This window comes from Propithecus coquereli, unplaced genomic scaffold (assembly GCF_000956105.1).
Source record: "Propithecus coquereli isolate 6110/MARCELLA unplaced genomic scaffold, Pcoq_1.0 Scaffold36, whole genome shotgun sequence".
NCBI lineage: Eukaryota > Metazoa > Chordata > Mammalia > Primates > Indriidae > Propithecus > Propithecus coquereli.
Window position 1 is genome coordinate 3,883,979 of NW_012149285.1, and position 13,658 is coordinate 3,897,636.

Sequence of the window (13,658 nt, forward strand, 5' to 3'; positions counted from 1 at the left end):
TTATAATCAATTTGAAAGCATACAAGTTGTTAAAAAAATTTATTTCTATGTGATTTCATAATAACTATTTTATAATACCATTTTCAAAGAGTGTTTCTTAGAAATATTATCTTCTGATATTATGCCTGTTATATTCTTTTGTAGAAATACTTTATATCCATAATTCTTCCTCAAATTTATTGAGACATAAAGCTTTTAGTTATTAAAAACTGATGAATCACATTTAAGGTTTTTTGCAAATTATATAATTTTATATGCATTAGACCTTAATCAATCAAATAAACAATTATTTGTATAAGAAAAATACATCAGATAGCCATTGAAATTATTAAAAAGAATGGGAAATGCATAAAATATACTAAGTAAGAAAGAAAGATGCAAAAATACATGTGCAATATAATTTCAACTCTGTGAAATATGTAGGAAAATGAAAAGAAAGGAAATAAAGGAATCAAGGATAGCATTATAGAAATCTGTTTTCTTAACTCTGTAAAAAAACAATTAAAAAAACATCTCCATGCAAGTACAGAAATGTACCAATATAGAAACTTGGCAGCTACTCTTAAAGAGACAGGACATGCACCTGTGTATGTGTGTGTGCATGTGTGTGTGAAAGAGAGAGAGACAGAGACAAAGAAACAGAGCCAGAAAGAGCGAAAACAGGAGAGCAAAGGGAGAGATAAGGAAGGAAGAAGGCAGGGGGAAAAGAAAGGAGAAAGGGAGAATAGGTGCTGGATCAGAAATTGCCTAAAAGCGCTGGAGAACTTAAAACTTAACTGAATTAGAGGATAAGTGAAGAGAACCACTTACGACTTTCTTTGTTGACATTAGATAATTATTTTTCTCTAATTTTTCCTAATTAGTTGTTTCAATTTAGTTTCTAGAAATCCTATACTTCCCTATGTAGCAAAAGATGAAAGTTTATATTCTATACGCCATTTTAGCTGATAAATTAAGTTGTGCTCTTTACTAAATTTGTTCTTCCGCCAGGGTACCTATTCTGCAGAAATAACAACCTCAGGACATTTAGGTATTAATGTTATAATTTCCTATCAGTGAGCATATTCATCAATAAGCCCCCAAATTCCTCACAAAGGCAAGCATAAACCATATAAACCCAGAATCTTTGCATTATTGTATAGAATGTTTGCTTTCCGTATGAGGCAAACACGAGTGGCAATGTATCACAGAGGCAGCGTGTCCTATAAAGCTCTGAAGCCAGAACCGCTAGGTCTGAATTACAGCTCTACCACTTACTAGTTATGTGACTGTGTTAAAGCTGCTTAAATCATCTCCTTTGTCCCACTTTCCACATCTGTAAAACTACGGGAATAATATACCTACCTACCTCATGGATTCGCTATGCAGATAGAATGAGTAATCCATGAAGCATCTAGTATAGCAATTGGCACAAAGTGCCATGTAAATGTGAACTCTACTACTGCGGATAAGAGCTTTATATATACAAATATACAAATTTAGTATATATGTGTATATGTGTCTGTGGGGGCGAAAGAGGGCAATTGAATAAAGACCAAAAAATACATGAATGTTGAAATGCCAAAGTTAATACATAAAGTTAACAATAAGCTCATTATAATAGTTCTGTAAATTTTCCACAAACTGTTATTCACCAGATTGCAAAGTTGCAATTATCTTTTCCAAATTCTTATATAGCAAATCAAAATATCACTAGTATTTCAAAACTAATTTAAAGACAGAAAATACAACCAAACTTCTATTTAATATGGCTTCTAATTTTGGGGATCTAAAAGCTAATATTTACAAGTGCAGTTTTAAGTACTTTACGTGTACCAATTCAGTGCTCGTGTCAGCACTATCTGAGAAAGGACTGTTAATAGCCATTCCTATTTTACAGATGAAAAACAAGGCACAGGGAGATTAGAAAGCTATTAATTGGGAGAATTGGGATTTGATCATGAGAAGACTTAGTCCTCAGCCTAGTCTATTCACCATAGTTTGTCTAACATGCATTATTATTTTTTTGTACTTCATAATGTAAGAATTTCAAACAGTCAGAAATGCAGTGTGGAGCATATTATTAATCATGTGACCTACAGATTGAATTTAAACTACATTTTAGTGGACACTTATTTTCAAAACTAAACATGACATATAATTTTATTTGTCAACAAAATATTTTCTTACACCATTAATTTAAATTAGTTACAATAGAGTTCATCACTCTACTTCTAAAATGTCAAATTAGTCTTTCTATATTATGCATGCAATTATTATATTTTAATCAGTTACATTAAAATATTAATAATATACTCATAAGGTACAACATATATTTACAAATAACATTTATTACATAACAGATGTAAAGATAAATTAAACTTCTGAAGGGTTCCCGAAAGTGTATATTACTGCAGAAGGAGTTTGTAGGACAAAAGAATCACTAACGTCTCTGTACTAAAATTTGATGATTCCATCAACTAACTTTTAAGGCTTATGCATGAACTCAATATATGTCCAAATTTTAGAAATCTAAAATATAAATAGTAATTTCATTCTCAATATATATCTCACATTTATTATTGTTCTTTAAAAATAATCATAAACACCCTTATAGAGACATAGTCTATTGATAGCATAATTTAAATGAACAGATAAACAGGGAAAATTCAGTTAATAAAACACTCTTTATTTTATATGTAGTAAAGGAATGCTTGAGTTTTTAAACTGGCTTTTATAACTTTTAAAAATTGTTTTGCACACACTGCATACACATCCTATAGTCTGTGTCGTACAAAGCTATTTCTTCCTTCAGTCCAAGGTCTCTTATTGTAGGCAAGTTATTTCAAGTCTCGTTACAAGGACTTCTCTTAGGGTGGTATTATTTGACTATGTCAGTTTATTTACCCTTTTCTTTGCACATTTTCACAAATGACCAGGATTCAAAAATAATTAATATGATTGGTTGCTAGGTATAAGGGGATACTGTGGCTATGAGGAATCCGCCTTAAAAATTGTTTTTGAAATGTTGAATTTGGTTACTTAGGAGGGAAACTTCCCATTCTCAGTGTTCGTTAGCAGGAAAATCAAAACTCAAACTGTGACGAGTGGTGAAACCTAAATTTCTAAGGTTTTTCAAGACATGGTCATTTTAGAGTTTTGCTTTCAAACCTGGCCCTAAACCGAAGACCCAAATGGGTTAAGAAACAAAGATATTTCCGGTTATTCACAGAACAACAAGAAAAAAAAAACACCACACTTGATGTATGATAACATTTGGCCTTGGTGACAGGTGACTGTTGATTTTTCCTTATGTGATTTAGAAACAGAAACTAAAGGATATTTGATGTCTTTTTTTAGCTCACTCTTGGAGCAAAAAAGGTTGCTGGAAGATGTGAAATTGTGCCTATAAAGTTTATCACTAGTACCAATACCATAAGGATGAAGAGATTCAGCCAAGTTTTATTACATACACCGAAGCATAAAAGTATTTTTATTTTAGCCTAAGTGTAGGCAACAGCTGCAGAGAGTTCTCAATCAAGAAATACGGTACAGCATTAAAATGCTTCAAACAATTTTGTTATATATCTTATGAATCAGTACAAATGTAAACTTTTACTAGTCAGTTAGCTCTCCTGGCAGGCATGATCATAACTTGACCTTGCTCAGCCTTCTCCTACATACAAGTCAGAGACCACCTGGTTTTAGTGCCATCACCGATTCCTTTGGTGGCAGTGAGGCACGCGCTGCAGGATGGCGAAGGAAACGAGAACTGGTCACCAACCACAGAGCTGTGCTTTGTGGTGCTCTGAACTCCAGGGTAAGAGGGGATGACCTGTTCTTGGCTGGTGGAAGCTTGTTCACATGTCCCCATTTACAGGTTCTACAGATCCTTGTGGCTGGTGAGATTTCTTTTTTTTTTTTTTTTTTTTTATTTCAGCAAATTATGGGTGTACATACGTTTAGGTTACGTGTGTTGCCCTTGGTTCCCCCCCCACCGAAGTCCGTGTTTCAAATATGTCCATCCTTCGGGTAGTGCGCATTGCACTCCTTGTGTATACAAATACCCGTCCCCTCCTCCCTCCTCCCCTCTCCTCCCGCCGCCCTTCCCGTGGTACAGATGATTAGGTTAGGTGTGTTGCCCTTGGTTCCCCCCCCACCGAAGACCGTGTTGTGAGCTTTCTGATAAAAAGCTGAAGTGGACTCTACCCCATTGTCACTTTGGAACATACGTGGGGCACCTAGCAAGCAGAAAACATATTACCTGGTACATAACTTTAGTTGCAGTTAGAACAGTGGTGTCAGTACACAAACGTTGATCAAGTACAGAAGTGTAACATTTAATACAATCTCTGAATTTGATCTACGCCATAAGACAGGCAGTTTGCCTAGCCTGATATTATGGAAGCATCCCTTGTGATTGCTTGGTTACTACATGCTGACGACTCATAATTTAGTATTCAAAAAAGGGAAAAATAGATGAAGATTGGTTTTCAGTTTTTCTGTCTCCAGCCTTGGGTAATTTTCATGGAAATGAAGTTTTTTTCAAATGTTTGCTTTAATCATGCTTGTAAGGAAGTCTATATTTAATTTATTTGCTCGTTTCAAAAATCTAATGGGAAAATTTTGTTTACAAAGTCATATGTGCTACCTATTTTTATATACTGTGTATACACCAACACTACACATAAACGTGGTTTTCAATCTTTGTCTTTGTATTCATTTAGTCCAAAATTGTGAGCAAGGATTTGGTTGAAATCATTGAGCTCTCTCCTTTTTAAATTAACTATTAAAGGACTAATTGGGAAATCTCCTTAGCCAAATCTTAAAGTATTGTTAGCAATAATTGTCCTTCTTATTCTATTATTATTCCAAAATCATCTTTTACTTTTTCCCAAATTACTTATTTCATAGAATTTACATGTAATAATAAAAATGTTAAAATGTGTCTTCGTTGTGAAGTATATATGGTCATTTTTGTAACACAGACAGCTTTCAAGAAAATTTCACTAAACATATTCTGGATGTTATTGGATATCTCTTAAATAAATGATTCTAGAAAATAAATGCAAAGGTAAAAATATTCTACTCCAAGTGTCTAATCCAATATTTTATTCACACACATCAGGGAAGTAAAATTTGAATGGCAAAGCAAAATATAAACATGATAATTGTGGTCTTCTGTGGTCTTTTCTTTTGAAGCATAATGGACACTGAAGACATGGGCAAAACCTCAGAACAAGGATGACTGTTTTAGGTAGTAATGAGTGAAGACTGTGAAGTATGAAAACTCCAGGGATGTCACTGGCTCTTGTTATAATTCACAGAAACCCAAAGAATAGAATATGAGATCTTAAACTTTTTTTTAAAGACTTTATTTTTCAGAGCCGTTTTAGGCTCACAGGCAAATTTAGGGGAAGGTACAGAGATTTCTCCCCTACCTTCTGCCCCCACACATGCGGCCTCCCCCATTCTCAACATCCCCCACCAGAGCGGTACGCTGTTACAGCCGATGAACCTACATTGACACTACTACATCGAAACTGTGGATTCTAAGCTGTTTTAAAGCAGGGTGATTTTCTCCTTTCTTTTATCGTAGGATTACAGAGTGAATATTTTTCTTCGTCAGAAATGGAACGATCCTCGCCTTGCATATAGCGAATATCCTGACGACTCTTTAGACCTCGACCCTTCCATGTTGGACTCCATTTGGAAACCTGATTTGTTCTTTGCCAATGAAAAGGGTGCCAACTTTCATGAAGTCACTACCGACAACAAACTACTCAGAATTTTCAAAAATGGAAATGTTCTTTATTCAATAAGGTGAGTCACAAATAAATTCCTGATTTCAGTGAATTAGAGTATTGTGGAGTTTTTTTGTTTTTTGGTTTTTTTTACATTTTTGGTGAGAGTTTTGAAACTTTTGAGCAAGTGCTATTATTGTTCCACTTGAGTTCCTCTAATATACCATTTCCCAAATATGTCTAATCCACAATAACGGCCCAAGTCCCAGATCCAGGAACTGTATAGGTAACTCTTGGAAATCCACTTTTGTACAAGTGGCCCAGGTGATTCTTAACATCAGCCAGATTGTCAAGCGTCTTAAAGGCAAACGGAAAGGCAGCTGAATCATACATCATGATTGTATTTTTAAGTATATGTATCTCCTTTAAACATTTATAGGTGAAAAAATGTTTAGGTTTGCTTGTCTGGAATATATTTTATACAAATTATTTTTCAGGTATATGTACTTTTTAATAACTTTGAGTTTCTCTGATCATTCTTTTGCATTTTTACCCTACCTGTACAATTTTTAGCCTTTCTAACATGCTGCAAAGTGGTGATTTGCTGATAAACTTTGAAGAAAGCAGGGAAAGAAAAAAATCACTGTACTATGTAAAAGTGGATGACAATCAAAATCTTTACCTTTACCTGGAAAAGAGCTTATTTCTGTTTTACTTACTCATTATAGATTTCTAAGAAAATCATGCAGTATTTAAAAAATAATACCAAAATATAACAACAATTAATACCAAAACATAAACACTAATAAAATTTTTTTCACAGTTGGACTCTAGAAATCATTTAACTTTGGGAGTTCACTAAATAAATATCAAACCAGTACAAAGTCGGTAAATAGCTAGAGTGATATACTTAATGATTTTTGTCACATGTGGAAAATCTTCTAAAATAAAATAATTATCTTAAAAATCTTCCATAGTTATTTTCTTAATTTAGCTCAATTGTGAAGAACAGGAAATCAGGAACGGAATTCATGTCACTTTCTTAGGAGAGGGAGAATATGTTCTACTTACAGCAACAGGTGGCTGTTAATTATATCACTAGTAACATGTTTTAAAAGGTATCAAAGTAGGCTTAATATTGAGGCTTTTGGCTTAAAATTAATTCCTTATATTTTATCTCTCATTTTTCCTTTTGTTAATTTTTCTTCTCTTCAGGAATGGGGATATTTGATTTTGAGTTAATCTGTCCAATATCGGGAATGTTTCTATTTTTGCTAAGAAATAGTATAAAATAAAGCAGTAAGAATGAAAATTTAATCTCAGTAGGTTACTGATTTTGAAAACATTTTTATGCATAGTGGTTTTATAAATAATGTTTTATCCTATGTCTGCTTTTTGTCTTTTCATCCCAATATATTATATCTGCTTTTCACATTTTTCTATTTCATGTGAATAAATTCCCATTACATATATTTATTGTTTTCTAAGAGTGACAGAGTTACATCACTTTATAGTGGACTGACACTGTCATCAGATTTCAGAAAACCAACAAATATGTGTTAATATAATCTTGAATGACTAATTGCTACACATAACATGAAGGAAGATTTCAGCTTCCATCACTAAGTAAGCCCTATACTCCCATGTGGATAAATAAATTAATGGTGAATCGCAGGTCTGAGCAAGAGAATTTTGAACCTTTTTGGAAATTTATCAAATACCATAAGTATCAAAAGTTAGTAAGAATTTTGCTTTTGGGGAAATGAAACAGACATAATTTTCCCTATTCTGCCTGACAAATACAACTAAGAACCTTGCATACCATATATATAATTAGCCTAAGGAGATTCTCAAAGGTGGACATAAGAAGACAGACTAGCTAAGGACCTTGGAACCTGAGGAACAACGTGGAGGTGAATTCCCAGGATTTTCTTTTTGCCTCATATATCCCAGACATGGAGATGAAGAAGCTGGTAAACATCAGCAAACATCAACCTAGAAACATCAACAGGTGCAGACAAAAAATAGTACCTATAATAGCCTAATTTTTCTAGTCAGTCTAACATTCTCCAGATGTTAGGAAAAGGGAAGCCTAGCAAGATCAAAAACCTTTGGACAACTGCTCTACTCCAGCCAAATACTGCATGAAAAAATGTGATCCCACCACAAGTCCATACTCAAACCAGCAAAGCCCAAGTGGGCAGCCTAGACTTCCAGTTTTGCTATGTTGTAATGAGGTACTCCCAACATCTATGCTGAGGTAGTGTTAGGGAAGGACAAATAGCGAGCTGGACTTTCAGGCCTCACCATCCTATAGTGAGCCTCCTACCTTTCCGTGTCAGGTGAGACCATGGAGAGCCAGGAATTCCACCCTCACCCCACAGAAACAAGGCATGCGCTCCCTCCCTGCTGGGGTAGTTTTCAGATGAGTCCTAGTGGAGAGTTAAGACTTTCCAGCATCACCCAGCAGTAATGAGGCCCCTCCCACCATGGTGTCAGTAGAGACCATGTCGGGATCTGGAACATCCAGCAATAACTAAGAGCCTCTCCCCTCACTTGTCAATATAGAGAAACCTGGGCTTCCACCTCCATCTAGAAGTAACAAGGTAGCACTTCTCCTTGCTCTGAAAGAGCAGTGTCAGAGAAAGCCAGTTAAAAAATGAAAGTTTAAATGAGATCCATAGTCTAATAAAATAACATAAAATGTCTAGTCTTCAGTCAAAAATTATTCATCATACAAAGAACCAGAAAGATCTCAAACTCAATGAAAAGACAATCAACTAATGCCAACCTCAAAATGACAGAGATGTTCAATACCTGACAAAGAATTTAAAGTAGACATGATAAAAATGCTTCAATAAGCAATTACAAGTACGCTTGAAACAAACCATAGAAAGCCTTAGCAAAGAAACAGACACTAGAAAGTGAAACCAAATGAAAATTTTAGAACTTAAAAATACAATAACAAAAATAAAAACTCAGTGGATAGGTTAAACATAAAAATGGAGAAGACACAGAAAAGAATCGGTGAACTATAAGAATAATGAACAATAAAGAAATAACAGATGGTGAAAGGCAGAGCCTCAGGGACCTGTAGGAGTACAACAAAAGATCTAACATCCATGTCATCGGAAAAGATCTAACATTCATGTTATCACAGTCTCAGATAAAGAGAGGGAAAGATATGGAGCTAAAAAAAAAAAAATGATGACTAAAATTTTTATAAATTTTGCAAATGACATAAGCCTACAGATTCAAAAAGTTGAGTCCCGAAACAGGATAAGGTCAATGATATCCATACCAAGACACATAATACACAAATTTCTAAAAACCAAATAAAAATCCTGAAAGCATTCAGAGAACAATGACACCTTACTTACAGAGGAAAAACAATTAGAATGAGAGCAGATTTTTTATCAGAAATCATGGAGGCCAGAAGGAAATGATAAATATTCTTCAGATGCTGAAAGAAAGGAATTGTCGTCTCAGAATCTTATTTTTTTTTTTTTATTTCAACATATTTCGGGGTTACAAATGTTTAGGTTACATACATTGCCTTTGTCCCACCTGAGTCAGAGCTTCAAGCATGTCCATCCCCCAGACAGTGCGCATTGCACCCATTAGGTGTGTATATACCCATCCCTTCCTTCCCCCTCCCACCTGCCAGACACCCAATGAATGTTACTACTATATGTGCACTTAAGTGTTGGTCAGTTAAGTTGGTTAATACCAGTTTGATGGTGAGTACATGTGGTACTTGTTTTTCCATTCTTGTGATACTTCTCTTAGTAGAGTGGGCTGCAGCTCTATCCAGGATAATACAAGAGGTGCTGGATCACCATTGTTTTTTGTGGCTGAGTAGAACTCCGTGGTATACATATACCACATTTTATTAATCCACTCATATATTGATGGGCACTTGGGTTGTTTCCACATCTTTGCAATTGTGAATTGTGCTGCTATAAACATTTGAGTGCAGATGTCTTTTTTACAGAATGTCTTTTTTTCCTCTGAGTAGATGCCCAGTAATGGGATTGATGGATCAAATGGTAGTTCTACTTGTAGCTCTTTGAGGTATCTCCATATTACTTTCCACAGAGGTTGTACTAGTTTGCAGTCCCACCAGCAGTGTATGAGTGTTCCTATCTCTCCACATCCATGCCAACATTTATTGCTTTGGGACTTTTTGATAAAGGCCATTGTCACTGGAGATAAGTGATTTCTCATTGTGGTTTTGAATTGTATTTCCCCGATGATTAGAGATGTTGAGCATTTTTTCATATGTTTGTTGGCCATTACTCTATCTTCCCTTGAAAAGTTTCTGTTCATGTACTTTGCCCACTTTTTGATAGGGTTGTTGGATTTTTTCTTGCTGATTTTCCTGAGTTCTATATAGATTCTAGTTATCAGCCCTTTATCGGATGTGTAGCATGGGAATATTTTCTCCCATTCTGTAGGTTGTCTGCTCTCATGATAGTTGGCTGTGCAGAAGCCTTTTAATTTGATCAGATCCCATTTATTTATTTTTGTTGTTGTTGTGATTGCCTTTGGGGTCTTCTTCATAAATTCTTTGCCTAGGCCAATGTCTGTAAGAGTTTTTCCAACATTTTCTTCTAGAATTCTTATAGTTTCATGCCTTAGGTTTAAGTCTATTATCTACCGTGAGTTGATTTTTTTGAGAGGTGAGAGGTGCGGATCCTGTTTCAGTCTTCTGCATGTGGCTATCCAATTTTCCCAGCACCATTTATTGAATAAGGATTCTTTTCCCCACTGTATGTTTTTGTCTGCTTTGTCAAAGATTAGATAGCTATATGAGGATGGTTTAATATCTAGGTTCTCAGTTTTGTTCCATTGGCCTATGTCTCTGTTCTTGTGCCAGTACTTTTTTATTTTAAATTATATTTTAAAGTATTGTTTCACTTTAGACAGGTTTGGGGTGGCTTAGTTTGCAAAACTATATCACCAGGTAGCATGGAATAATCACTTTGCAAAGATAGAATGTTTGGATTATTTTCATTGACAGAACTGAAATACAATATGTATGTGTGCATGTGTGTGTAGTGTAGTATATCCTTATCCTGTATGATTATGGATATTTGTCTATCGTAAGTCTTATTGGAGTTGGAAAATGTCAACATAAAGAACATATGAGTAAGCTTTAAGTTTTTTCTTATCATTGAACATAAAAGAATATAAAAGCTAGACTACTTTTTGGGCAGGGAGCTTCTTGCTAACAATATGTCATCAAAGCAGAAAGCACTTAACTCTGTCCATCCTGAAATTTTGTCAAATAGGGTGAATTTGTTATTAAGAAGATTGTGCCATTTCAAAAGTATAATTGTACTAAAACACTTAATTGCTCCAATTAAGATGTATTATATTAAAGAATACTAAAGGTTATTTATTATATTGAAAAGTTAAATAATTTAAGTGGGATTTATGAGATCTTTTTACTACGTCCACTGGAAATGGTCAAGTGTTTTTTGTCTTAGAGGAATAAAACTGAATTATGTCTCATAAATGATATCATTCATTATGAATTGCTCATATTTCTTCTAATATTTTGAGAAAATCTATGGAATAATTCATCAATGCATCTTTTGTGTTTCAGTATGAATTCAGATGAAACAGATGGTCTCAGCTCCTAGTTTTTGTTTGTTCACATGATCAAAGAAAAAAATTCATTTTTTGTGAGTTGTTTTTGGAAATTTCACAGGACTTTGAAATCTTCAAATGCCTCAAATAAATCTTCAGTTTCTTTGTTAACAAAAATTATGCTAGAAAAAGAAAAATCTTGTTGAATTTACCAGTGGAACATCTGTGATGTTTCATGAGCGATCTGGCTCTCCTGCCTGTTTAAAGGAAGAAGCAGAATGTCCCAGCAAAGGCGACCTATTGAACTTCACATTTCTCTGCATTTCCTCCTTAAACCTCACTAAAACAAGGAAATAAACTAAATAAGAACTAAAAATGACATTAACACACAGAAAGATGAAAGCAATGGGAAGGAAGACAGCAACAGACAAGTGATGACAATATATTTTAGGAAGCTTGAAAATGAGCGCACCTGTGAAAACCAACTTAACAGAGATAGAAACTTAAGCCAAAGTGAAGAGCTCAAAAGGAGGAAAATAATTATCTACAAACTTTTAGAAATTTGAGGCAGCTAGGACTTCAGAAATTGAGGGCAAGAAAAGAGCTAAAAGGAAAAGAATTGATTTAAACTTCGTAGGAACAACAGTGGACCCTCTATTCTCAATCTCCTCCTCCATGCTCTAAAGGCTAGAGACCGCCTTTTTTTTTTTTTGCCTTTTGACTGGAAGGAAAGCAGGAGGACAGAAAACTCCAGAGAGGTTCTTCCAAGAGCTTCAGGAATGGGAACTCTAGGCACAACTGATGCCTTTTATGAGGCATCGTACCAAGAAAATAAGGATGACATAAGGTCTGTACACTGAAGGGTGACCTTGCCCACCCTACAATAGCTGAAAGCCACACCTAAACTTCTTCCACTAAGCAGTAGATAGAAGAATGTATCTCTGGGAAAACTATCTCGCCCAAGAGAAAAGTCCTACAGATACTGACATTTGGGGAACCTCTTGGCAGCCATATTATAGTTATACAGTTAAGACTATTGCTCAATGAGACATCTACTACTAATTGGGCTCCAAATAGTTAAGTGCCTCATTCTTAAATATAGATATACATTTGAGGACATGCTATAATATTTCTTTTTAAGTAGAGACCAGAAGAAACACTACAAAGATTTTTTAAAAAGAAGACAAAGTAGTTAAAAGAAAAGAAAATTAAAGGAATGAAAAGAAATGACTCAAAAGAAAATGCAGGGAGCAGAGAGACCATTAAAAAAAAATCTCTGGACAGACGACCAGTTGCATGCATGAAATAAGATACTTCTAGGAAAGAAAAAATAGAGACATTCAGTGTATAATAAAAGCACATAGTAAACTATGGTGGAAAAATAAATCAGTAGAATGTTGAGAAGATGAAGTGAAAAAATCTTCCAAAAGGTAGGATCAAGACACAAAGAAATAGAAAATAGGAGAGAAAGGATGTAAAAATCAGAACATCAATGCAGAAATCCAATATCTGACTGGAAGGGAAGAATAGAAAAAAATAGAAAACAGGTTTCCATAAAAAATAGAATTGACATATTACCTGCTGTGTTTAACCACTGAGAAGGATTTTGTAGTTCTGATGGAGAGCTGAATTTGAAGCATTAGTAAGAATATGGAAACTGAAGTGATTGTTAAAATGAGACACTTACGAACACTAGGAAAAACAAAATGCTATACAAGAGTTGTCATTATAGCAAACTGCCAAGCTGAACCATGAACAATAATTGCATATTCATGACACATAAACACTGAATATTAGTTTAACCACAAATGTGTCTATAACTAAATTTTGAGAATTGATGCAGAGTTAAGTATGCATGGAATATGACGTAAGGGAAATAAACTCTTATTTTTCCCTGTAGGAAATTAATAGACAATTTCAAATATTTTAAAAGTCAAACATAATATTATAGCAACTTTAGGTATGTGATTGTGAATGGTAGACAAATATGCAAAGAAAGGCTACCTCTGGGGAGCTAGAACTCAGGGTACAGATTGAAAGGGCAAAGTTTCACTGATTTTTACATGTTTTATAGAAGTGTTTGAACTTTTAGACAATATACATGAATTATATTGATAATTTTTAAATAAAGTACTTTTGAAGTGAGAGCTTTAGAGCAAGATATGTGATTCCGGATTGTCGAGTTTGGGATTTGGTTGTACCCTACTTGTAAAGTTAGCCTATCACTATTCCATGGATGCTGACTGAAGCCCTGAGTCAGAGACAGAAATTTATAACTCATTATAAATAAGAGGCATATGTGCCTTACTTCTCCCCTGTCCTCAAGTCTCACTAGAACAA

General features: G+C 34.6%; 1 protein-coding gene across 1 annotated transcript in view; it reads left to right on the forward strand.

Annotated features, from left to right (window-relative positions):
* The window catches only part of GLRA3 (glycine receptor, alpha 3), a 187,217-nt gene that overhangs the window by 97,214 nt on the left and 76,345 nt on the right, over window positions 1-13,658 (forward strand). The window contains exon 3 of the mRNA XM_012651641.1: window positions 5,579-5,802. Within this exon, the coding sequence (XP_012507095.1) occupies window positions 5,579-5,802 (224 nt within the window). The remainder of the gene's footprint in view (window positions 1-5,578; window positions 5,803-13,658) is intronic.